Raw genomic sequence first — 27,919 nt, forward strand, 5'->3', positions numbered from 1 at the left:
CTCTATGTGATCTAGTGTTTTTTTTTTTAAACTTGAAATGAGAGATTTTTTTTTTCACATACAACCTCATTAAAACTAAATACTGTTTCTTTCAAAAATGGGGGATCAGCATTGTGGTATAGCAGGTAAAGCCAACATCCGTGATGCCAGCATCTATATGGGTGCCCCTTGGAGTCCCAGCTGCTCTACTTCCAATCCAACTCCCTGCTGCTGGCCTGAGAAAAGCAGCAGAATATGGCCCAGGTGTTTGGACCCCTCATGTGCAACTTGGAGACCTGGATGAAGCTCCCGGCTCCTAGCTTCAGCCTGGCCCAGAGGCTGGCTGTTGCGGCCATCCAGGGAATGACCCAGCAGATGAAAGATTTCTCTCTCTCTCTCTCTCTCTCTCTCTCTCTCTCTCTCTAATTCTGACTTTCAAAATAAATTAAAAAAATTTTTAAATGGCATAAGTTGATAAATGTTCAACAGAAAAAGGATGAACTACCAATAAACAAACAAGAAAGAGGCTGTAAAGAAACACCACGGTTTTGTAGAGTGATGATGAAAGTTAGTTAATATGTATGTGGGAACGTTCTGATTGGTATCTAATAGAATAATTATAAAAATAACATATATATGTTTGCATGTATTTGCAATCTCAAACCAATAAAGTGAGTCTAAGTAAAACTGGCTGTGTCAGGTTACCTTCTCAGGTGTGCTGTGAGGTCGTGAGGGCTAACATTTTTATTTGTTGTCGTCAGCTTCCTTCCAACTCATGTGTCACTGGCCACCTGATTTGAGGAATTTGCCTGTTTCCAGATAAGGAGGGTTGCGAGTAGAGATTTCCTCATTGTTAAAACTGGAGGCAGATTTTTCCTTGTGAGTTGATTATTTCTGATGATGATAATGGAGCAGCTATGGACAGCCCCCTTTCTTTCACAGTCTGTGATAGGCGAATGACTGTAACCTGTGGAATCTCAACCCTGGCGTTATGTTACGATTATTGTTCTTGGGAAAGCTTATTAGCCTATCGCCAAAGATAGAAGAAGAATCCAGCGTTGCTTTTGGAATACGATGAGCCTTTGTCACCCACAATGTAATAATGGTAAAGATGGAAAGAATGGCCATGAGAGGATTATGATTAGGCAGAGATGAGCTATTGTCCAAGCCTCAGGAACTAATCCAGCAGGCCAGAGATGACCTGCACAGACCATCAGTTTGCTGATTGCTGTTGCTGAGTTTGATGAAATATTCATGCCTGTGCTCTCCTCCCTGTGAGCACTATTGATTTCTTGTATAAACGCTGCTATATTTAGTCTAGACAAATGGAATGTGGATTGCTGCTGAATAAATTGGATGAAAGACTGGGATCCTGCCTGCCGCGTTCTCTCAGTCTTGGGCAATTATTTATAATCAGGAGCAGTTTTTGTAAGTTGAGGGTGATTTTTCACAATTTAGTGATTAGTCCCTGAACAAAGGCAAGCAGTTAGACACAATCATTTCTGTTGGGATAGCAGGTTAAGAAGTCAAATTACCCTCTGAGGTTTACAATAACTGTTTCAGAGACTCATGGGGACTCCCTCCAAACCTTTGCACACACCCCACTGTACACGCACACACACACACACTTATCTTTTTTCGGGAAATTTTTTAGTGGTTCAATGTTAGTAGTTTATGAATAGTAAGAAGGCTGGCAAGAACAAACCCTGGGGGCTCTTGAATTTTTACATTTTGTCTTTATGGGGGTTAAAGTCTGACCTTTGTTTATGAAGATTTCCTTGTAAAAACTGAAGGCTCTAGTTTGGCCTTTGTAATGTAAAAAATGAAATAAATCATTAACAACCACTGCTTTTATTTGGAGTTATGCCAGCCCTTTAAGTTAGTGTTCCAAATCTTATGTTCCTCCACAGCCTGGCCTCCAAGTGCTGCACTGGGCACTGCAGCCTAGAGTTCTTATGGATCCTCATCTTCATTTGCTTCAAAATTTGTTACATTATTTTCTTTTACAGACATCATTCATTAGAAGGCATTTCCCACCAAAATCTTAATTTATTAATAAACTTGCCCATTTTCATTAAAGAAACACAAGTAAACTCACAGTAAACTTCTGATCAATACATTGAAAAATGGCCAGTGTTGGGCACCCAAGGTTGATACCAGTCTACATGCACACACATATGCAATCCAAACAGCAAGCAAGGGCATTTAATGTTTTAGTATTTAAAGCATTGTGGCACAGTGGGTTGAGATGCCACCTGTGATGCCAGCATCTTATAAGGGCTCTGGTTCAAGTTGTAGTGGCTCCACTTTTCAATCCATCTCCCTGCTGATGCACCTGGGAAAGCAGTACAAGGTGGCCCAAATTCTTGGGCCCTTGTAACTCAAATGGGAGACAAGGGTAGAGTTCCATGCTCCTGCTCTCTCTCTCTCTCTCTCTCTCTCTCATTCTCCCCCTCTCTTTGACTGTGCCTTTTAAATGAATAAATAAATCTTTTTTTAAAAAAGCCTTACCATCTATAGACAAGATGTCTGTTGGAATTTCTTGATTTACTGATAATAGCCCTTTAATCCACATGAAATACGAACTTTGTAGATCTCAACTGAGATTCTTGAAAATCTGTTAGTTCCTTTTTTCTTTTTTTTAAAAAACGTTTATTTATCTGAAAGAGTGACAGAGGAGAGACAGAGAGAGGAAAAGATCTTCCATCTGCTGGTTCACTCCTCAAATGGCTGCAAGGGTCAGAACTGACCCAGGCTGAAGTCAGGAGCCTGGAACTCCATCCAGGTCCCCCATGTGGGAGGCAGGTGCCCAGATACTTGGGCCATCTTCCACCGTTTTCCTAGGGCACATCACCAGGGAGCTGAATCAGAAGTGCAGCAGCCCAGCCTTGAACAGGTGCTCATATGGGATGCTGTAATCACAAGTGATAGCTTAACCTCTGTGCCACAATGCTAGCTTCTACTTTAGTTACTTATAGTAATAGTAGTCATAGCTATGTTCGATTTGGAAAAATATATAGAAAAATAGAAGAACAGAGAGAATCATTTCTATTCCCATCCAAAAGGCAACTGTTTTCAGTTCTGTATGTCACCAGTCTTTATTATAAGAATTTAGAGACCAATACAATTAAAACCCCAATCTATGCTCACTGGGGCTGGAATTTTTTATCAGTTTTTAAACATTTTTGAACCCCAACAGCTAGAATGAAGCCTGGTGCTTAGAGCCAAAAAATGTATATTGCTTCGATAAACTATATAGTTTATTTTAAATTTCCTTCATTTCATTATTTAAGGAATTCGTTAACACAGATTCTCAGGATCACACCAAGTGCATGATAATCGTTGCAACACAGTTCTCCTCAATTCTCATGTTAATATGATATTAATACAAATAGAACATTCAATGTAGTTCATAGATACAGTTCTAATAATATAATGATATTTCTCCTTATCTCCTTCCTTCTAAAGGCAGAGAGACAGAGAGCTCTCCCATCTACTTGTTCTCTCCCCAAATAGCTGAAATGCCACAGGATCTGTAGCCAGGAGCTAGGAGCCTCCTCCGGGTCTCCCATGTGGGTGCAGGTTCCCCCACATAGGTGCAGGGTCCCAAGGACTTGGACCATCTTCTACTGCTTTCCCAGGCCATAGCAGAGAGCTGAATCAGAAGTGGAACAGCCGGGACATGAATCAGCACCCATATGGGATGCCAGCACTGCAGGTGGCAGCCTTACCCGCTATGCCATAGCACTGGCCCCCCCAAGCAGTGTTTTAACTACTGCCAAACACTGCCCCTTATTTATGTAGTTTAATTAGTTATCATGGTCTCTATGTTGCTTTTGTTCCATTTTTTCACTTAATGTAACAGCATTTTTAATGTCCCCATGTACATTATTTGAATGATTGCATATTTTTCTGCCAAATAGATGTGACATATTTTACTTAGACTTTTTTTTTAGTTGGTGATTTCAGTTGTAGTAATATTCCTGTAAATAATATGATATTAAACTTTTTTCTCTGTATTATCCCCTGATTATACATTCCTAGAGTTGGCAAACCTGAATCAAATGGTAGAAATACTTATGGGCTGGCATTGTGGTACTGCAGGTTAAGTAAAGATGCTTTATTTTTATGTCTAATTTGCATTTCTTTACTGGTGAAGGTGATTTTCAGTTGCTTAATTGTATTTATTTGTCCATTTTCTAAAGATTTTAGAGCTTTTCTTTTCTTTTTTGGACAGGCAGAGTTAGTGAGAAAGAGAAAGAGAGAAAGGTCTACCTTCCATTGGTTCACCCCCCAAATGGCCACTATGGCTGGCGTGCTGTGCTGATCCAAAGCCAGGAGCCAGGTGCTTCCTCCTGGTCTCCCATGCGGGTGCAGGGCCCAAGCACTTGGGAATCCTCCACTGCCTTCTCGGGCCACAGCAGAGAGCTGGACTGGAAGAGGAGCTACCAGGACAGAATCCAGCACCCCGACCGGGACTAGAACCTGGTGTGCCAGCGCCGCAGGCAGAGGATTAGCCTAGTGAGCCGTGGCGCCAGCCTAGAGCTTTTATTTTCTAATATTTAATAGAAATCATAAACCATCTTACTTTAATATTTGTTTTTTTTTTTTGCCTGGTTAATCACTTACTATTGAGGATTTATATTATTTTATAGGAAATTTCTATTTTTGTGTAATTTAAGCAAAAGCAAAGCACTGTGGAGGGATGTGTACTATATGCTGTTTAAGTACTTTGAATGGGTGATCAAATTTATTCCATACTGTGATAATTTCCACTTACCAGAAGAGGGGGGACTGAGGCAGGGGTAAGTTAATAGCTTTCTCAAAGATAGGCAGAAAGAAGAATGGGGACAGACATGCGGGCACTGGAGCAGATTTTGAAAAGTATCACACCCACGTGGCAGAGTCCACTTCCTGGAGGATGTTTCGTTGCTGTTGCTGTTGTTCCCAGAGTTTAAGTCTTCCAAATAATTTTTTTTCAGTTACAAATTAGGTTGCTTCTATGTTGGTTCTTTTCTTGCTTTTTTGTGTCCCAGTAATAATTGGTTGATGCTGAGGAGTGCCTGAACCATGCAGTCCACTCTGCCACAACTTCCTCTTCAAAAGCCCAATCATCTATGATTTATCCTCCTTTTCTTAGCTACAAAACTTTGTGGGCCCCTTGGGGAAGGGGCGTCCTCGAAAGAGTCCACTGCCAGTTTGGCAGGGACAGTGAGCAGTGCTGTAAACCGCTGGCACATCTGGACGTTTCCCCTGCTTGTGGCTCTCTTGGTCAAACCACTCCTTCAGAAAGCAGCCGTTTTTATCTACTAGGAGTGGTGCTGAGGATGTTATATGCATTAACTCGTTTAATTTTTATAAAATTAAAGTTGAACTTCTGTTATTATTCTCAGAGCGTCAGATCTTGTTTGCATACTTGACTTTGACTAAATACTTGGCCCAAGTTTCCTGACGTCCTGCCCTTTTGTTTGTGTCAGGAATGAGGTGACCAAAATATATCTGATTTCTGTGTGAAGCCAGCACTCAGAAACTTGGCCGTGATCGCTCCTTGCCCTTTGGATCCGGCACCCATGCTGTGGCGCACATCACAGTCTCCCACAATAAAACGCAGACTTGTAGTCTTCCTTTGCTAGGTCCAATAGCCCTGTAAATGCATTATAGGTTTACTTTTTAAGGTAGATTACATCATCTCGCTGTGATTTAAAAAAAAAACCAACAACAACAACAAATGTTCACAAGTGCTCAAATAGAGTTGCAGTGAAGGTTTTCTCTTAAAATATGACGTCTTTCAATAGGGTTGCATTTTTTTTGGTCCAGATAGACTATGTTTGTAAGTGGTCCAGCATAATACATTTTTTTTTTTCTGAATCACGTTGGTACCAGTGAAAAATGGAAGTCATCTCTTTGGAAAAAAGGGAAATGTGGGGGTTCTACCGGAGAACACCACTGGCTGTCCTGAATTTCTCACCGGGCCCATTCATCACAACCAATGCTCAGAAGGCGGTTGTGAACAAACAACCAGAGTCACTGCCACGGGGTTGGTCATGCAGGGTGCACTGCCTCTCCTCTTCTGCGTGTCTTCAGACCAGTGTGCTGATTTCCGTTCCCCCCTTCTCTCTTGCTGGCTCCGCAGTGGATGTGAAGTCCGAGGTTCCTGTGGGGCTGGAGCCCATCTCGCCCTTGGACCTGAGGACGGACCTCAGGATGATGATGCCCGCCGTGGACCCCGTGGTCCGGGAGAAGCAGCTGCAGCAGGAGCTACTTCTCATCCAGCAGCAGCAGCAGATCCAGAAGCAGCTCCTGATCGCCGAGTTTCAGAAACAGCACGAGAATCTGACGCGGCAGCACCAGGCTCAGCTTCAGGAGCACATCAAGGTAGCAGAGGTTTCTTTGTCTGTGGTCTCTTCCCCAGGCTTCTGCAGGGTGCCCCCGGCACGCCCATGGCAGGCATGGGATGAAGGGAGTTTCACCATGGTTAGGACACGCAGGTACGGCTTAAAGGACATTTTGATCATACTAAGGAAAACATTGGGCAAGTGTCTTCTGAAAATCTGCTTTGCTGTTTAGAAAGTCTGTTGTGGCTTGTTTTGAGGTTGTTAAAGCAAAAATACCTGAGCTTGAGTAATTTGCAAAAGAGGCTTATTTGGTTCGTGATTCTGGTGGCTGGAGGGGCCTTGACAGGCAGTGCCAGTGTCTGGCCAAAGGCCCCCAGGGAACCATGGCAGCGTGGGAGAGAAGCTGAAAGGGCACCAGCCAGGGGCAAAAGGGGAGATCACAAGGTGAGAAGCTCGCTGTTTAGATAACACTGCAGTCTCTCTCTCTCTCTCTCTCTCTCTCTCTCTCCCTCTCCCTCTCCCTCTCCCTCTCCCTCTCCCTCTCCCTCTCTCCTCCTTCCCTTGCTCACTCTCTCTCAGGGAAACCAGTCTGCTCTACTCCCACAAGACCATGTGCATCCATTTCTGAGAGTGGAAACCCCATGACCTAATGAACCTGCCAGTGTGTCCCACCTCTTACAGGTTCTGCCCCTCACCACCACACTGGGGACCAGGGACCCACTCAGACCAGGTGTCGAACAGAACAGGGCCTCTACCACTCTTTCCTCCATTGATCATAGACTGCAGCATCGGGAGTAGTAGCTTCTTACCCTCATTTTCAATCCTGCCCGCCATGATTTTGCTCCTTTACCTCATCTCTTCTCCAAGAGCAATGTCAGCCCTGAAAAACGGGGTAAAGAGTGTACATGCACCATCGACCAGGGAGGATGAATTCGTTACTTCTGTGAATACAGAGATGGTTTTCCCCTTTCAGTCTTTGGTCTAGAAGTGTATATTCTGAATATATCCGTATCTGGTTATAGAAGAAAATCATGGTATATATTCAAGGCAATAACATAATAAAAAGTCCAAGGTATTAGTATATGGGGAAGCTGGTTCAAATATTTCCAATGATTGTATAGACTTGTAGAAAAAAAATTTTTGAAGCAAATTTAGGAGTTGAAAATTTGAGATTTAAGGTGTTTAAGTTATTCTTGGAGACATATATCCATATCCCAGAACTTTTTTGATGGCCAGTTTTATTACTAGATTATTTTAGATGTGCTGTATATTTGTTTTGTTATCTTCAGAAATTAATATTACTTTACATTTATTTGTAACATGTCTTTCAACTTTTTAAGAAATCATTTGAAGATAAGGCTATTTTAAAATGATTATGTATATATTTAATTTGAAATTTAATTTAATTTAATTTGATAGTGGTTTGAAAGTAGCGAATATTTATAATTTCATTTTATATCCAGTTCCTTCAAAGATGTCTTGAATATGCTAATTTGTTAATGTAAATTTTTGTTATGTTATGTCATGTTCTATTGTTTTGTAAACACTTAACAGTTTCTTGATATCAGGATTATACACACTGATGTGGGAATAATACAGAAAACTAATCTAGCTGAATATTATATAATTTTACCACATCAATACTATAATGCTTGAGAAGGCCAAAATGCTTTTTTCCCTGTGTTCCAAGCTCTGCCAGAGTCTTCCTCAGCTTAGCATACCTAGATTATTTTTCTAAATACTTGATATAAATAAATACATTTTTATCTTTTACTAGTGAACTTTAAGAACTCTTGCATGTTATTAACCTAAAAGATGTCTTATTTCTAAGAGTGAACATTTTCTTTAGGTCCTCCATGGAATCTGTAACTTGTAGCTCTGTTTTGAAGTGTGGGTGCCCATCAGGTAGTTCATAGACCTATTTTTGAACGAATGCTGAAACACTGGACCTGTGAAGCAATAATGGGCATATTGATGTCTAGATCTCTCCCTTAGGTCCATCCCAGCATGCATATGGAGTGAAATTACATTTCTCTCCATACTTTAAGATCTAAGGATCTATCTAGTTTAGTTAGCTGCTGTATGTGAATCCTTTTGCCCTGAGTACAAGGCAAGTTATTTCTTTATGATTGGTGCATTCTGTAGTTGTAAAATTAAAGTTTTTTAGAAGGTAATTATGTATTTGATTTTACTCAAAAGATAATAGTAGTAACTAGATAATTGTACCTTTGGACCAAGCACAATTATACAGCAGGTGTATTGAAGCCTAGAAAATATTGGAAAATAGACTCCTGAGAAATAGAGGATTTTGAGGTAGCCTAAAGGAAGTTTTAGCTTTTAAAATGGTTTTCTAAAGGAATAAATTGTTTTTGTAGAAACTGAGAGCATACTTAAAATTTTCTTTTATGATTAGCAAATTTTCATTTAATTTTTTATTTAGTTCATCACATTCTTATGAGTAAGTTGATGCTTGTAAATATACTCTTTTAGATTTTACTTATATGAGACAAACATAATACATGGTAGATAAACTAAATTAGCTTTTTTGAATCTTTGGCTTCTTTAATAATCAAGAGCTGTTGGGTTAGAGTCTGTCGTCCCATTTTTCTACCTTGTAAATTGAGGTAGGGAGAAATAAGGTAACTGCTTCAAGGTATACAGCCAGTAAGGGGTTGCTCCAAGATTCATAGTCTTGCCTTGTCTGCCTCCAAACCTCTCAAGTCACCCTACCTGTCTCCTACCTCAGAACATTTGGAAATGGAGGGGTGAAATTTTTCTATTTTTAAATGTCATTTCTGCAGTCTTTGGTAATACATAGCAGGTAGGATAATTGTGAGCTTTTCTAGACCCCAAGGCAGATTAAAGTTCAATTGCACTAAAACTCTGGGGAAGCACTGAATAAATTTGTCCAATTCTAATATCTATGTAGAATTAACTAAGGCAGAGTTTAAGCGATTGAGTATTCTGCTGCAATGGAAGACCTAAAATCATTCACTGAGGGACCGGTGTATCAGAGCTAAAACAGCTAGGAGCCAGGTAGCATGGGTAACCAGAAATGCTACTAGCCATGTGCTCCTGGGAGTCAGCCTTTTGTGTTTGACAGAGTGTGGGCTCCAGTTGGCTTCCTGATGCCGCTCCTTATAACTTCTCTCTATTCACTTATTTTTCAGTATAAACTCAGTTACCTTACAGATGTAAAAAACAAATTATATACTCACTTTGTTAGTATCTACAATTACAAATGGTAATAATAATTCGAATGAGTGCGGTTCAAACCTAAACATTATCTGCCTTATGACTCTGATGCACGCGGCTGATTTTTCTGTGTATTAAGGACAGGGGAGTCAGGTTCTGAGCAGTTTAGTAGCTTGGCCAGCCAAGCCCATGTCTTGTAATGTTAAAGCGCAGGTGAAACTCAAGGGCTTCAGTTGTCCTTTTGTGGGCACAGTGACTGTTCTTCCTAGGAAACTGTTAAGAATGCCTCATATTCATCTTATTCGTTGCTTGGAAGTGAATTCAACAGTTGCAGAGAGCCAAACAATAATGCATTAAAGTGTGGTTTTATGGAAGCAATACTTTCCTGACTAATGAAGATTTATATGGCCTGAGTGAAAGAATAACATTTTTTTGCTATTCTTAGGGAAGAACCTATTATGGACATATCGATTTACATTAGTCTCTGGAGACCTTTATACATTTTTAAAATATTTTTGGCGTTTGTTCTATTTGTTTCATGCTGTGTGTTTTTAAAAAAATAAGTTAACAAAAGTGTAAGAAAAAATGTTTGTTATTTACATATTTAAGAATTTATACTAGGACAGGAGGTAGATTTTCTCCAGATCAACTCATATATCACCATTTTACTCACTTGATGATTTTTGTGCCATTTCTCAACTGAGAGCTTTGATTGTTTATTTATAGTGGAGAAGCGTTGTAAAATGGATTTCTGGACAGTGCCTTCCACATAGTTCATGTGGACAAAGCAAAATTAGTGAGGGAGACTAAAGATTTAATTGATAGAGACAAAAAGACATTAGCAAAGCGAGTAATTGATTTTGATCGGGAAGCACAGGTAGCTACTTGGAAACTTGCTTGTTGGTGACATTAAGACCATCGTGGCATTACTGGCTTGTGTTCTGATTGAATGATGTATGGAAATTAAAGCAAACGAGTTCCACCAGCTCATAATGTTGGTCAGTGCTAATGATGAAGCCTAAAGAAATTGCACACTCTCATGTCTTTCTCTTCTCGCAAGTTGCAACAGGAACTTCTAGCCATAAAACAGCAGCAAGAACTCCTAGAAAAAGAGCAGAAACTGGAGCAGCAGAGGCAAGAACAGGAAGTAGAGAGGCACCGCAGAGAACTGCAGCTTCCTCCTCTCAGAGGCAAAGACAGAGGACGAGAAAGTAAGAGGCGCCAGGGTAAACGATGGCTCTTCCCTCATCTTTAGCTGATCGCCATTCAGAAAGAGGCCTGATAAAGAGCGCAATTTAACTTGCCCAGGTTGTCGGTGTTTAATTCGGAGAAGGAATCGTAAACGCCCGTGTAAAGCCTTAACCTTCACCTGCCGGCCCCTTGATCTAAACTGCAGAGTTCCTCAAGGAGTCAGGGTGGCGTTGTGTTGGCAAAGATGCTGATTTCCCTTCTTGTGAACGTAGCCCCTCATATTAAAGCAGTCCAGGATAAGCCCCTTTGTTTAAGAACCCTGTTAAGTCCACATCCCCTCTCTTGGCTTTCCTTCCTCCTGCCTAAGCAATAATTGCTCCTTAAGTCAAGCCATGGCCGCTTGGAGTGTCTGCCTGCTCAGATTCTTGCAAAAAGAACTCTCCACAAGAGGGAGACATAGCCAAATAATTCCTCTCTAGTAGGTCAGTTCCAAATCAGGTCGTACAGAGGTTTAAAATGTGATGACTTGGACTGGAATTGTCAGCAACATTTATTTGCTTAATACTCAGAGGGGCTTAAAGAAAAGTTAAATTTTTCAAACCAGCAACTCAGGTCATTTTAATGTGTTTAAGGGATAGAGTATGGTGCCCAAGATTCTTGATTTCTAGAACTGTTTTTTACGTCAGTGGTGTTTTTAAAAAAATGTATTAATTCTGGGAATTCCTTTTCTGCAAAAGCAATTAAATAAGCCATTGATGGTCTCTTGAAAATTGGCAGTTGAAGCTGGTAGTTTCAAAGCATCACTGTGCCATTTTCTAAAGCCTGGCTAGACTCTGGGTTTTCTTTTCATAGGAAACTTTCTATGCTGTGAGCAGTGATGTTGCTTCTTCATCTTGTTAAATATGCCAAGGCAGGAGAGGACTGGACTCACAATCCGCATCTGTTTCTGTGTCTCTGTGTGTGTTTCAGGGGCAGTGGCAAGCACAGAAGTAAAACAGAAGCTTCAAGAATTCCTGTTGAGTAAATCAGCAACAAAAGACACTCCAGCTAATGGCAAAAATCATTCCGTGAGCCGCCATCCCAAGCTGTGGTACACGTATGTTGAGTGCTTGGCAGTATTCACTCGAAGGGGTAGTGGCTTTCTCCAACCTAGGCATAAATCCTGGGTCTGCTGTAGCTCAGTGGCCCTGGGCAAGTTTCTTTTGAGTCTCTAAGGATGGGTTTCCTTCTCTGTAGAAGAAGCATACTGGTCAGACCTGCCCCCTAGAAATAATATGGTGAAGGCCATCATGCACAGCTGTGCTTAATCAGTGTTAGTACTGAGCTCTGAAGAGCAAGGACCTACGCGAGAAGCCTTCACAAAGTTCATGGAACGTAATAGTATAGAAAAACTATACGTGGTTTCCATTTTTTTTTTTATTGCAGCAAAATGAAACTTAATTTCCAATCTTATTTTTCCTGAGATTTTTCAAGCGCCTTGGATGTATTCTTTGTTGAATGAGTAATGGTTATAGGGGATGGGACGTAGAAATTAACTTGCATTTTACATTTTTCTGTTCTCAGATGTAATATCTGTACAGTAATCGGTGAAGATTTTGCAGGCTTTTTTTTTTTTTTTTAACTTAGCTAGATGTAAAAAGGTCAGAACTCTATAAAACTGATTTGTTTATTTTTATGTATTTGAAAGGCAGGGCAACCGAGAGAGGAGTGAGAGGGAGGAAGCCAGAGAGAATGGCAAGATGTTCTAGTTGCTGGTCAAAGCCAGGAGCCAGCACTGCATCCGTATCTGTCATGCGGGTGATAGGAATGGAAACATGTGAGCCCTTTGCTAAAGCCTGCCAGGGTGCACATTGGCAGGAAGCTGTATGGGAAGCAGAGGCAGGAATCCAATCCCAAGATGTGGGCCTCCCAGGTGGCAGCCTTTCCATGTGCCACAGTGCCTACGATAGTCAGAGATAGTTTTAAAATGTGCAAGATATTTGCCTCAGCTGAAGAAAACAAAGAAAGAAAGGATGAAAGATAAAGAGGGAAAGAAAGGGAAGAGAAGGGAGTTTACCCCTGCCCAGCTCACCTCATTTCTTCTCACGCAAGAAAAAACTAATTTGGCTGTGTCGCACAAGCTGACAACAATGATACAACAAACTGTAGCACTACAATTTTGTAAATAAGTCCCCTAAAGATGTGTTATGCAGTACACAATTTGTTGTAAAAAATATAAAGAATGTCATGTTTTTTCTTTTAATTGGAGCAAAGAGCTAATTGGCTAATCTTATTTGGATAATGGGCTAGCAGTTAATAGTTTAATTTCTCTCATAAATGTATTTACTGAATGAACACAGGCTTTTTTTTTTTTTTTTTTGAAGATTTTATTTATTTATTTGAGAGGTAGAGTTACAGATAATGAGATAAACAGAGAGAAAGGTATTCCTTCCGTTGGTTCATCCCCCAAATGGCTGCTACGGCCGGTGCACTGTGCTGATCCGAAGCCAGGAGCCAGGTACTTCCTCCTGGTCTCCCACGTGGGTGCAGGGCCTAAGCACTTGGGCCATCCTCCACTGCCCTCCCAGGCCACAGCAGAAGCTGGACTGGAAGAGGAGCAGCCAAGACTAGAACCCGGTGCCCATATGGGATGCTGGTGCCTCAGGCAGAGGATTAGCCAAGTGAGCCACGGCACCAGCCCCCAACATAGGCTTTTATAATTATATATTTTTTAAATATGCCAATCACATCATCAATATAGGAAATAAATACTTAATTCTGTTGGATTGAAATTGTCAGCCTCACAAGAACCAGGAGTTCTAGATCAAGAGTTACTGTATTTGCAAGCATATTTTGTGGGTGTCTCCCCTTCTCTTCATCCAAAACAGTATAACCAGCAGATCCCAGAATGTTTTATAAGTACTTTAAAAACTATTTACATAATTTCTATTGTGCATATGGGCTGATTCAAGAAACCAATCTCTGAGGGAAATTTTTAAACGTTCAATTAATTCACAAAATATTTTAGCCAACAGCATTTTGTTACCTAAAATTACATACATAATTATTACTAATTGATTACTCCTTCAAAAAGAAAGTCTGTTTTAAGAAAAGATTATGTCATATTGTAATGAGAGACTGCTACATGCAAGCAGTTCTTTAGCTGAAAGTTCTTTAGCTATTCTGCTGGGTATATGAGAATACTTTTAAAAGTTTATGAAAAATGGAATTAAAAAATACATTTATTTTAATGTATAATATTGTGAAACTCATCTCTGTGAATGGCCTTCAAGAAGATCTTGGAACTTCATGTTATGAGAAAAGTATGTATGGATGTCAAAGAAATTTTGCACCAAAATAAGCTTATATTTTAATTGAATTTTTCCATGAACTTGTGAATTATCCTCATATCACACACAACTCTTAGATGTTACTTAGAGATCCTTTTTTGTTTGGAAGGAACTGAACTTGAGTACGGCGAAACTCCGGAAAGCTATAAATCACCGATTTATGGAATCTGAATTTAATGCCGCTTTGGCTGGACGTAGCTAGATAAAATATAAACCAGATAATTTTTGAGAATGTATGAGTCTAATAAGTGACAGTGGGAAAAACAATTATGGTGGTGGTAGCACCATGTCCTGTCCATTCTTTGCAACATACATAATAATTGTAGATGTTTACTTTCACTGGGTGATCTACATTCAGAGGTAGAAGCTATGCTGTGGTAACACCACTGTAGCTCTAACTATATTTACCCAAGACAGAGAAAATAGTTGTAAAACCCTCCCATTTAGGAGAAAAAAAAAAACTTCCATATAGGAGAAGAGTCCAACTCTATACCTTTGGAACTGCTATAGAAGTCAGGAGATCCGACCCTGCTGGTGCAGTATTGTGTTTTCAGTATAAAAGCTGACCTCGTGTCCTTGTCTGTACTTCTTAGCATTTCTTAAAGAGGAAGTCCTTGACTGTGAGCACCATGATGCCTTTTTGCTATTGTGCCTTTTAAGGAAACAGAACCCAATAATCTCAGATTGTCAAAAGCTCGGGCTGCTGGTAAATTCTTTTAGTGAGTGAACAAACGTTTCTATGGGCCTGTATGACCAGTCCGTGTGTCTTTCCATCACATATTGCTGCAGTGTACATGGGCACGCGAGGCTGTGGTTTGTGTACACGGAGAACATAAACACAGCTGAGGCACGTGTCCAGCATGTGCAACTGATTATTGCTGACCCGCCCGCTGGAAAATGCCAGAGCCAATAGTAAACCTTCTTTGCCTCTTGCAGGGCTGCCCACCACACGTCATTGGATCAAAGCTCTCCACCCCTTAGCGGGACGTCGCCATCCTACAAATACACATTACCAGGGGCACAGGATACCAAGGATGATTTCCCCCTTCGAAAAACTGGTAAGTTGCTTTTAACAAGAACCTCACCTGCTCTTGTGTAGCATGTGTGTAGCTTCATTTTACTGCACCCCTAAAAGAAAATCAAAGGATGTCAATCATACACATTTTACCCCTCCCTGCCTGCTGCAGAAACATGCAGATAAGCATGTACCTGTGAGTGCACACACACACACACACACACACTCCTGCTAATTCCTGTATCAGTTGATCTACTATATAATCAGAATATCTGTTTTTTAAATTTGCAAGTTTATTGTATTTGGATTTGAGCCCAATTATTTTCCTATTAGCAATACAGGGTACATTGAAGAAAATTAGATTTTTGATTTTGCAGAAACTTTACTCCATTAGTCAAGGCCTCTATAATTTCCTCCCATTATGCATTTTTTTTGCTGAGTCTCAACCATTTATTACAAAAAGTGGGAATAATAAACTTTTTACACCCTGACAAGTGTCTTAAAATCCTACACTGTAATTGTTTATCTGATAAAAACAGGTAAGGCCCAGGCTACATCTGAGGAAGTGACTTGCCTAACATCTCACAGATTCCAGAGAACTCAGAGTGAAGATTTGTACCTAAAAACCCCATGCACTTGTGTTAAAAATTGATGAGCAGAACTGGGACAATGAAGCTTGTATTTGCCGTTTAGTCAGCAGCCCTGAACTGACTCAGGCCTGTTTTTGTTTTCCTATCTTCTCCTTCCTACACTCTCTGATACATGTATATTTAATGTTAAATGTTCTAACTACTATAACATACATACATATATATATATATATATAAACTTTAGCTATTTTACATAGTTTTTGTGACATTCTGTTCTAAATCTTACAACGTTTGCCAAATGTAGTCCTTTAGAGACAGTTTTTTTTTTTAAAACTTTTATGGTCCCCACTGATCTGAAAAAGTGTTCATAGAAGATGGTTTCATGTTTCCTCAAAGTTTAGGTCTATATAATTTGTATATGAAATACACAGAACAAAAAATAATTTTGATATTTACATTCCTTTTCCCAAGCAATTTTGAGTAATTAAAATTGATATGCATTGTAAAAACACATGCTGAAGCTACTTTCTCTCATATAATTGGCTTGTAGCATCATGAAAGCTTAAAAATAAAATCAGTCACGAATAAGAATTTATTATCTCCCACTTAGCCTATATCACACCAGATACCACAAAAAGGATGCTTAAACATTACTAAGTGATCGATGCCTTTTTTTGTATAGTAGCCTAAAGATTTTTGCATTTTAACTCTAAAATGATAGATGTAGTACAATACTTTAAGAGTAACCTATGCAAAGACAAGAACTGAGTTTTACATCTTGCACCAGAATTTCACACTGTGATCTACAAGGCAGATTGCCTTTCTTATAAATAAACTCTGGGATAAAAGAACGAAAGCAGAGTGGGCCTCTATCCACTTCTGAAACAGGGAGTATAGTTTATGAAAATTGACCCATAAAGGACATGAATTTTAGAACGTGGGACTTTCATCTACAGTCTTGACATTTGGTTGTGCCAATGGCATGTGTGGGAGCTATTGACAGAGATTATGTGAGTATTGCCCCAGGCCTCGGGGCAGTGACTGGCATGCAAGAATCCAAGGAGTCTCTAAAAGGAAAGAAAATACTGAGTCCTCTTATGGTAGGAGGTTGCTGATGAGTGATTCAGTTACATTCACAGGGCAGGATTTGTGTCCTGCTGAGCACAAAGCCTTTGAATAGATTCTTACCACTGAGAGATGGAAAACTGACAGAGCTGATGCTGACTTTGAAAAGAGGTGGCATTTGAGAGCCCTTTGCATCCAGAAAGAAAATCTGAACTGTTTCTCAATATGTAAGGACCAGTACTAAAAAACTATACTTGGTGTCCCATGGTTTCCATGAGGACAATTCCTTTGCCTTGGTCAAGAAGGAATCACAAGTTGCTACTGGAAATTCTCAATCTGCAACAAAATTCAAAGAGAAATCCTGCTCTGGATATACGTTTCAAGCCTTTATCCCCTTTGTGCAAATATCCCGGATACTTCTGTGCCTGTTTATGTGATATCTATATATAGTGAAAAGCATTGGTCTTTCCCAGCAGTGTATTTTCTGTATTTGTCCAGTATGTCAGGTTGCTTCCTTTTATATTGAAAATCTGATATTTATGAAGTGTCAGGCTGTTGATCTGTAAAACCAAACATTTTCAAGCTTTGTAGCGATAAAGTTCTTGAACAGCCGTTAATACTTTAATATCTCTATAGGGGTTTCAAAATATTCCTTAATTCAATTCTCATTGTCTGTTTAAGAAAAGTACGATATAATTAAATACAGATGTTTCCTATACTCTATATGAGACATTTAGAGATCCCCTTCATTAATTATAAATAGGTGAAAGTCTTCCAACTTATAGAAATATAATCTACTTGGCATATTTTGAGTTCCATTGTGAGAAAATTTTGACATGTATTTACATTATATAGAGGAGCATTGATAGGTTGTCAAATAATAATTTTTGCTTCTGTCTTTGTTACATTTCGGTAACTCAACAGTCATTACAAAGAAAGTAAACCATGAAGTTTTACCATTATAAGACATACGTGATGATTAGGGCCACTGTTGAAGATAGCTGTTGTGTAAAGCTGCACCATAGTAAATAAAATCTAGAGTAGTGTCATTGATCATGCACTATGGTAAATAAAAACTCAAGTAGCGACACTGATCCCAGAGCGTAAATACCAGAACAGCTGTTAGAGTCATCTTTTTCTGTTGGAGCCAGATTTGCAACCTCTGTTTTTAACTTGCGTTGCATAGAACTCCATCACAGGTTTAGATGAGTGGATTATATCTTTTGATCGGCATATAATCCTAACCACATTTAATTTCTTTTGTATCTATATCCATACTGAATTGCTAATATGTACTTAGCAAGATGTAAGAAAGTAAAACTGGAACCAGGGGAAGAAAAGTCCCAAAGATCTTAAGTTGATTAAGGCCGCCCCAGGGACTTCCCTGAAGCACTGAGCCCAGTTTGGAACCTGTCCTGACCTCTGGGGACCTTTCCAGACAGCACCTACCCAGGAACAGTCAACTACAGAGGCTCCTCTGCCTGCAGACAGCTGACCTTTGCCATGCAAAGTGGACCTTTACTTCCTTCCCCGTAGGAAAGCCGGGTTGCTCCTAGAATGTGGGCTTTTGAGAAGCATCAGAATAACGCTTAGAATTGGCTCTTCCTAATTCACTCTCTTTTTGAATGTGGTAACTGAGTGTCAGTTTGCTCCTCCTCTAACAACTGGTCTTTCTATCACGGGTCTTGAAGTTGAGAACTGGGTAATTGTTTTTAAGTTTCACATTATTGTCCGCACTTAAAGTACCACTTCCTTCTAGATTGCCACTCTGTGATTTCTTTTGCTTCTTAAGGCAAGGATGTGTTGATGTGGAAATTTGGAATATTTTCCGAATTTTATATTTTGACTGAAAATAGTGCCATGTCTGTAGTAGGTGACATTTTTTTTCCTCTTGTGTAGTACAGTGTTGGCCTGATTAGGAACTATAATCCAGGGAGAGGAAGCTTCTGGGTTAGGCAGCATTGAAATAGCATAGATTTCTCACAGTTGTTGCTGATGTGGTGACTTTGAACTGACCTTCAGAATCATTTGAAATGGATTCTGCTCCAGTGAGTGTGTGCATATGTTTCATAAAATGGTATGAAAAAATTTTCTAGAGGTTTTATGCTCTATTATATTATTGAGGTTTTACCCAGTGAACTTTGCCTTTCTTTGAATGTTACAGTCTTTCCATTAAATACTTCTGAACACAGTGAGTTGGCTTGCTAGATTAACCTCTAAAAGTGCACAAGCCATATAAAGGTTGGCTTGGGCTAATGAGACTGTTCCAGCCCCACTGAAATATTCATTTTAATGGTCAACAGCACTGGAATAAGACTCAGAGATGGAAAGGGTCCAAAAATAAGTTAAGGGTTTGGAAGGCCAATGTCATTTTCCACACTGAGTAAATTGGAAAGAAAGCAGAGATGAGATATATAGCTTATGACTCTCCCTTCAGAATGGCCGTTATGTTGTGGTACCTTGGTGACCTGTGCAGGTTGCTATAATACAAAATTAAGACACAGAGATAAAAAAAAAAAAAAACCTGCCTCCATCTGTGTCTTTCTTGTTACATACACACATACCCAGATGAAAATCCACACATTTCTATAAAGAGAGCAGAAAGATAGCACTTAGCTTATATAAACATTTGCCTAAAATATTATTCCAGGGGTTCAGATGCTGCTTGGTCCACATCCCATATCTGAGTGCCTGGGTTTGAATTTTGACTATATTCCCAGCCCCATCTTCTTGCAAGCATATACCCTAGGAGGCAGCTGGTACGTAGGTTAAGTACATGGGTTCCTGCTAGTCTCATGGGAGATCCAAATTGAGTTCCTGGCTCCTGGCTTTGGCCTGGCCCAACCGCAGCTGCTGTGGGGATTTGGGGAGTGAACTAGTGGATGGAAAAACTCTGTCTCTTGCTATCTTTTTGTGTTTCGAATAAAATGACATCAAATGAATGACTGCTATTAATTTAAAAAAATCATATTACAAATTGACAAACACGGGAATGCTTTGACATATCTTTATATTCTGTCTTAGCCACATCAGTGTGACTAATTTTGCTTGAAAGGATTGAAGTGTGTTTCTCACTGTGAATTTGACACAAGTGTTCTCCGTGTTGAGAGGTAGTGTGGTGCTATAACACAGGCTTTCAGTTCACACACACTAAGTTGAAATCTGGGTCCTCAGTCATGAGTCATTAATTTGCCCTCTTTAGAGCATGATTCCCACAGCTGTAAAGTGAGGATAATGATTGCACTTGATATGCAATTCTTTTGAGGATTCAATTAAGTATTGCCTATACAGCACTGGGAAGAATCCTTAATATTTATTAAGTTCTTAATCTTTGTTGTTTTAAAGATTTATTGATTTATTTGAAAGAATTACAGATAGAGAGAGAGAAAGAGAGAGAGAGGGACAGCCACCTGGTTTACTCCCCAGGTGACTGGATTAGCCATGGTTGGGCCAGGCTGAAATCAGCAGCCATGAGCCCCATCCAGGTCTCCCACATGGGTGGCAGGCACCTAAACACCTTGGCCATGATCTGCTGTTTTTCCTGGGGCAGTAGCAGGGAGATGGATTGGAAGGGAGCAGCTGGCACAAGAATTGTCACTCATATGGGATGCCAGGGTTGCAGGCAGTGGCTTTACCTGCTGCACCACAATGACAGCCTGAGTTCTTTTTTTTTTTTTTTTTTTTTTAAGAATTATTTATTTGAAAAAGGAGTTACAGAGAGAAGTAGAGCTAAGAGAGGGAGAGAGATCTTCCATTCTGCTGGTTCACTCCCCAAATGACTGCAATGGCCAGAGCTGAGCTTATCCAAAGCCAGGAGCCAGGAGCTTCTTCCCAGGCAGGTACAGGGGCCCAAGGAGTTGGGCCATCTTCTACTGCTTTCCCAGGCCACAGTAGAGAGCTGGATTGGAAGAGGAGCAGCTGGGACTCAAACCGGCGTCCATATGGGATGCCAGTGCTGCAGGCTGGGACTTTAACCCACAGCGCTACAGTACTGGCCCCCAGCCTGAGTTCTTAATCTTGACATTATGCTTGTGGCTGATGAAGAATTAAGTCTCATTTACTTTCTTAAGGTTAACTCCAAGTCCTTTATCTTGTAGGAGGTCTCGTCAAGATCTTGCAGTCCTCTTGCCTTCATTGAGAAAGCACTAAGTGGAAGAAAAAGTGATATTATCTTTATAAGCCATGTGCAACTCACAAGGCTGATGTCAAAGTGAGAATAAAGGCATTGGTTCATTTTGTACATTCCCTGGCATTTCAGAGGCCAGTATGGTGCCCAGAAGAGGTGCAGGCTTGTCTCTGAGCTTTACCATATGATGAAGTATAATTGATGCTCCATAGTAATCAAGCCCAAACTGAGTTTGAATTTCTTCTTGTGATTTCAGTTTTAAATAAACAGGTGTTTATTTAATGTTTAAATAATATTTCATGTTTAGCTAAACAGATGTTACATTTTGAACAGTTTTAGATTTCAAAAAAAAAATTAGGCAGATATTACTGTATTGCTACCTCATACCACTCTCTGGTTTTCTACTTTTAAAATTTTATCCATTTATGTAATTAAAAGGCAGAGTGACAGAGAGAAAACTTCCATCCACCACTTCATTCCCTAAATGCCCACAACAGCTGGGGCATGTAGGTGGCAGGGTCTCAAATACTTTAAGCATCACCTGCTGCTGCCCAGGGTGTGTGTTGGCAGGAAGCTGGATCAGCAGTAGAGCAATGCCTTGAACCCAGGCACTCAGACCTGTAATGCAGGCATACCAAGGAGTGGCTTAACTGCTGAGACCAATGCCCACCCAGTTTTCGGCTTTTTTGTTCATGTCTTGCATTACTGTGTTAAAATTGCCCCAGTTTTTATACCTCTGTTGAAACATTATTATAAACACATCCATAGTTTAAGGTTTAACAAATACTTAATGTCATGTCTTGGGATTACCATTACAATACACTACAGGATAGTTTCACTACCTCCAAAATTCCCTGTGTGTAACCTACCCATCCCTTCCTCCACTCGACCTCTGATAACCACTAATTTGTCTGCATAGTTTTACCTTCCACAGAATGTCATGAAGTGGAACCATAGAGTATGTAGTCTTTTCAGACTGGCTTCTTTTACTTGGCAGTGTGCATTTTATATTTCTTTTTGTGACTTGAAGCTCCTTTATTTTTATTGCCGAGTAATATTCTATATTGTGGATAAATCGCAGGATTTTTTTTTTTTTTTTTGACAGGCAGAGTGGACAGTGAGAGAGAGAGACAGAGAGAAAGGTCTTCCTTTGCCATTGGTTCGCCCTCCAATGGCCGCTGCGGCCAGTGCACCGCGCTGATCCGAAGCCAGGAGCCAGGTGCTTCTCCTGGTCTCCCATGTGGGTGCAGGGCCCAAGCACTTGGGCCATCCTCCACTGCACTCCCTGGCCACAGCAGAGAGCTGGCCTGGAAGAGGGGCAACCGGGACAGAATCCGGCACCCTGACCGGGACTAGAACCCGGTGTGCCGGCGCTGCAAGGCAGAGGATTAGCCTAGTGAGCCGCGGCGCGGGCTAAGATTTTTTTTTCTAATCAGTCTGCTGATTGTAGAATATTTTGGTTGCTTTCAAATTTTGATGATTATTAATAAAACTGCTATAAACATCCAGGTGTACATAATCAATTGGGTAAATACTTGAGCTGGATCCTATGGTAAAGAATGTGGTTAGTTTCATAGAAAACTGCCAACTTTGTCTTGCAAAGTGGCTTTCCCATTTTGCATGCCCACCAGCCATGAATCAGAGTTCCTATTATTCCACACACTTGCCAGCATTTGCCAACTTCAATTTGCATTTTTAAAAAATCTTTTATTTAATAAATACAGTGTTCATAGGTACAGCTTTAGGAATCTAGTGTTTTCCCCCCATACCCACCCTCCCTCCCCAACTCCTGTCCCACCTCCTACTCCCTCTCCCATCCTGTTCTTCTTTAAAATTAATAATTAATTAACTTTATATACAGAAGACCAACTCTATACTAAGAAAAGATTTCAACAGTTTACACACATACACACACACACACACACACAATGTAAAAAGTACTGTTTGAGAACAAGTTTGGCTGTTAATTTTCATAGATTATCTCATTAAGGACAGAGGTCTTATATGGGGAGTAAGTGCACAGTGACTTCGGTTGTTAATTTAACAATTAACACTCTTATTTATGACCTCAGTGATCACCTGTGGCTCTCAGTTTTGATTTTTTAAAAGCCATCTAATAGTGGTTTGTCATTATAGGTTTAATTTAAAATTCTTTAATGACATGTGGTGCTCAGCATCTTTTCATATAATCATTTGCTTTCTGTATGTCTTTTTTGGTGAAGTGTTTATGCATTTTACACATTTTTCATTGCATTGCTTGTTTTCTTATTCTTGAGTTTTAGGAGTTCTTTGGGTATTTTGGATACACACTAAATATGTAGTTTGTAAATATTTTTCACCCAGTATGTGCGATTTGTTATTTAATTCTTTGGTCTGTGTCTTTTTGGTTAAAAATAATTGGGGCCAGTGCTAGGGCACAGCAGGTTAAGCCACAACCTGTAGCGCCAGCATCCCATATGAGTGCTGGTTTGAGTCCCAGCTGCTCCACTTCTGATCCAGCTCCCTGCTAATATACTTGGGAAAGCAGTGGAGGGTGGCCCAAGTCCTTGGGCCCCTACACCCATGTGGGAGGCATGGAAGAAGCTCCTGGCTGTTAGCTTTGGCCTGACCTAGCCCCAGTTGTTGGGTTGTTTGCAGCCCTTTGGTGAGTGAACCAGTGGATGGAAGATTTCTCTCTTTGTCTCTCCTTCTCTCTCTCTGTAACTCTGCCTTTCAAATAAAAGAAATACATCTCTTTTAAATGACATTTTTAAATAAATAATTTTATTTTAAAAAAGATTTTTTAAAGAAAGATGTGTTTATTTATTTGAAAGGCCTAGTTGAAGAGGTGAGGAGGGAAGGTGGGAGGAAGAAAGAGAGAGAGAGTGATTGATTTTGCATCTGCTGTTTCACTCCCAAAGTGGCCAGGGCTGGGCAGGCCAAAGCCAGGAGCCAGGAGCTTCTTCTGGGTCTCCCATGTATGTGACAGGGGCCCAAGCACCTGATCCATCTTCCACTGGTTTCCCACGCACATTAGCAGGGGGCTGGATTGGAAGTGGAGCAGCCAGGACTCAAACCGGTGCCCATATAGGATGCCGGTGTCACAGGGCTGCTGGCTCTGACTGGTGCCAGTGTCACAGAGCTGCTGGCCTCTTACTGGTGTCTTAAAGTTTCATGTATGAGTATTCTCTCTCATGAATCACACTTTTAACTTTATATCCAATAGCTCATCACAAAACACAAGGTCACTTTGATTTTATCCTGTTTTCTTCTAGAAGCTGTATAGTTTTACATTTTACATGAATTAATTCTAATGAAAGATATAAAGTCTTTGTCCAGATTTGTTGTTTCACATTTGGATGCCTACAATTATTGGAGAGACTGTCATCCTTTCTGTCTTTGCTCTTTTAAAGGTCAACTCCCTGTATTTGTGTGGGGCTATTCTGGACTCCTTGTTCTTTTCCATTGATCTGTTTACTGTGAATTCCACACTGCCTTGATTATTATGGCTTTGTAGTAATTTTAAAGTCAGGTTGCATCATTCCTCCAACTGTTCTTCTTCAATATTGTGTTGGCTAATATGCATCTTTTGCATTTCCATATAAACCTTTAGTATGCCTTGATACCCACCAAATAAATATGAATATTTTGACTCAGAATATATTGTATCTGTTGATCAAGTTTGAAAGAGTTTTTATTTAAGCATTGTTGTTCTACCCATGAACATGAGTGATTAATGTTTAAAATTTAGATCTTCTTTTATTTTCCTCACAAATTATTTTCCTCACAAAGTTTTATAGTTGACCTCATATAGATCTTGTTCTTAATCTTTTAAATTGCTACTCATCCATCTTATTTTTTGGAATTAATGTAAATAGTATGCTTTTAATTTCATGTTGTAGTGTTTCATTGTTGATATACAACAAAGTGGCTGACTTTGGAATATTAATCTTACGTCTTGCAAGTTTGCTGTAATACCTTATCAGTTCCAGAGGTACTTTTGTTACTGTTGGTTCTTTGGGATTTTCTACATAGACAATCATGTCATCTGTGAACAAAAATCATTAGTTTTATTTCTTCATTACCAACCCGTATACCTTTAATTCCTTTTCATGTCTTATTGCACGAGCTAAGATTCAAAGTGATGTCAATGAAGAGATGTGAGAGAGGACATTCTTGCTTTGTTGTCCATCATAAGGAGAAAGTATTTTGTTTTTCAGCATTAATTAGCTATAGATTTTGTGTCTCTGTTCTTCATTAGATTGTGGAATTCCCTCTATTTCCAGTTCCCTGAAGGTTATCATTAATTGACATAGGATTTTGTGAAATGCATTTTTTATATCAAGGGCTTTTTTCATATAATCTTTCTTTTTTTTAATCTGGTTGATGTGATCTTAAATGTTGAATGAACCTCATATAACTGGAATAAATGCAGATTGCTTGTGTTATATGATGCTTTTTAATCCATTGTTGGATTTGACTTGATAATATTGAAGACTTTGGAATCCATGTCCATTAATTTCTATAATGTCTCTGTCTGATTTGGTAGTATGGCCATGCCCTTCTCAGGAGATTCCTTCTCCTCTTTTCCAGAACCAGGTAATAGAGTATTGACATTGTGTCCTTAAATTTTGGATAAAATTCACCAGTGAACCGCTTGGACCTGGTATTTTTTTTGGAAGATTATTAGTTATTGATTCAATTTCTTTCAGTAGATATAGAATTGCTTAGATTACCTGTTTTTCTTTGTAGTTTAGTATTTTGTGTTTTTCAAAGAACTGGTCCATTTCATCTCAGTTTTCAAGCTCTTAAGACCAGTGTTATTCATAATACTGTTTTCTTATCCTACAGTGACAAAAATTGTAACCTTTCTTTCATTTATGATGGCAGTAATTTGTGTTTTCCCTCAATTAGTCTCAATTTAGTTTTATCAATTGATATTTTCAAATACTCAGTTTTTACTTTTGTTGATTTTCCCTATTATTTCCTGTTTTTTTCCTCAATGAGGTTTATTGAACAATTCTCCCCTTTCCCCATGTAGTTTTTTTTATTTTTTAGTTTTTAATTTTTATTAAGTGTTTAACAGATTCAGTGTGATTTATAGATACAATTCTTTTTTAAAACTTTTATTTAATAAATATAAGTTTCCAAAGTACAACTTTTGGATTATAGCAGTTTTTCCCCCCATAACCACCCTCCCATCCACAGCCATCCCATCTCCCACTCCCTCTCCCATCCCACCCCTCATTAAGATTCATTTTTAACTATTTTTATATACAGAAGATCAACTTAGTATATACTAAGTAAAGATTTCAACAGTTTGCACCCACACAGATACACAAAGTATAAAATACTGTTTGAATACTGGTTTTACCATTAATTTGCATAGTACAATATATTAAGGACAGAGATCCTACACGGGGAGTAAGTGCACAGTGACTCCCATTGTTGATTTAACAATTGACACTCTTATTTATGACGTCAGTAATCACCCGAGGCTCATTGCCAAGGCTATGGAAGCCTCTTGAGTTCACATACTCCGACCTTATTTAGACAAGGCCATAATCAAAGTGGAAGTTCTCTCCTCCCTTCAGAGAAAGGTACCTCCTTCTTTGATGGCCCGTTCTTTTCACTGGGATCTCACTTACAGAGATCTTTCATTTAGGTCATTTTTTTTGCCACATTTCTTGGCTTTTCATGCCTAAGAAACTCTCATGGACTTTTTAGCCAGATCTGAATGCCTTAAGGGCTGATTCTGAGGCCAGAGTGCTGTTTAGGGCATCTGCCATTCTTTGAGTCTGCTGTGTATCTCACTTCCCATGTTGGATCGTTCTCTGCTTTTTAATTCTGTCAGTTATTATTAGCAGACACTAGTCTTGTTTATGTGATCCCTTTGACATTTAATCCTATTTTATCTTTGTGATCAATTATGAACTTAAATTGATCACTTTGATTAGTAAGATGGCATTGGTACATGCCACCTTAATCGAATTGACTTGAAATCCTATGGCACGTTTCTAGCTCTGAATGAGCATGTGTCGAACTGTACATCTCCTCCCTCTCTTATATTTAACAGGGATCACTTTTCAGTTAAATTTAAACACCTAAGAATAATTGTGTGTTAATTAAAGAGTTCAACCAATGGTATTAAGTAGAACAAAAAAAATACTAAAAGGAATAAAATAGTAAGCTGTTCCTTGACAGTCAGGGCAAGGGCTGATCAAGTCATTGTTTCCTGATTTTATTACTTTTCCATTCATTTTCATTTTTTTCCTCTGCCTGCTTTCAGCTTGTATTTTTTTCTTCCCCTCTTTTTATAAGATGGAAATATAGATATTTCTAATTCTCTTCTAATATATACAGTCAGTGCTCTAAATCTGCCTCTGATAGTTTCTTATAGTTAGTGTATTTACACCATTCACATTTAAAGTAACAAATGATATAATTAGATTAATATATGCTATGTTTATAATTATTTTTGTTTGTTATACTGACTTTTAAAAAATAATCCTTTCTTTCTGCCTTTTCTGTCATGGGGAATTTTATATTATTCCAACTTTCTACTGTCTTAGCATATAAATTATACCCCTTTAAATTTCTTTTAGTGGTTTCCCTAGAGTTTGAAGTATGCCTTCTTATACAGCAAATCTACAAACCTTCAAATAACAGTATATCACTTTCTAAGTAATCCAGGTACCTTGCAACTCTATACATCCTAATTCCACACTTTCATGCTTTATCATCTTCCTGTCATTTTTCCGTTAGCTACAGTCACCCTATGTATTATTGCTGTGGTTATTTTGAACAATTATCCATTGGATCAATTAATAAGAAAAATAGGGACTGGTATTAGCCTGGAGGTTCAGATGCCTGTGTCTTCACCATTAAATTGCCCAGGTTTGATTGTTGGTTCTGTCTACTGACTCCAGCATCCCACCATGCACACCCTGCAAAGCAGTGGTGATGGCTCAAATAATTGGGTTCCTGCCTCCCATGTGGGAGACCTGAATTGGGCTCCCAGTTACCCTGGCTTTGGCCCTAACCCAGGCCTGGCCTTTTCAGGCATTTGTGTTTGTCTGCTCCTTTCTCTGTGTGTCTCAGATAAATATAATTAA

At 39.4% G+C, this 27,919-nt stretch overlaps 1 protein-coding gene across 47 annotated transcripts in view; it reads left to right on the forward strand.

Annotated features, from left to right (window-relative positions):
- HDAC9 (histone deacetylase 9) overlaps positions 1–27,919 on the forward strand; it is a 1,002,499-nt gene that overhangs the window by 553,707 nt on the left and 420,873 nt on the right. For 29 of the 47 annotated variants that reach the window (XR_011383068.1, XR_011383069.1, XM_051853225.2 and 26 more), the window contains 4 exons: positions 6,113–6,354; positions 10,570–10,720; positions 11,670–11,796; positions 14,966–15,087. Coding sequence is in view for 45 of the 47 variants with exons in the window: in XM_051853225.2 (XP_051709185.2) it covers positions 6,113–6,354; positions 10,570–10,720; positions 11,670–11,796; positions 14,966–15,087 (642 nt within the window). In the remaining 2 variants the exon portion in view is untranslated. The remainder of the gene's footprint in view (positions 1–6,112; positions 6,355–10,569; positions 10,721–11,669; positions 11,797–14,965; positions 15,088–27,919) is intronic. The other 18 variants (XM_051853224.2, XM_070059608.1, XM_051853230.2 and 15 more) reach the window with 1 other exon arrangement.

This window comes from Oryctolagus cuniculus, chromosome 16 (genome assembly GCF_964237555.1).
Source record: "Oryctolagus cuniculus chromosome 16, mOryCun1.1, whole genome shotgun sequence".
NCBI lineage: Eukaryota > Metazoa > Chordata > Mammalia > Lagomorpha > Leporidae > Oryctolagus > Oryctolagus cuniculus.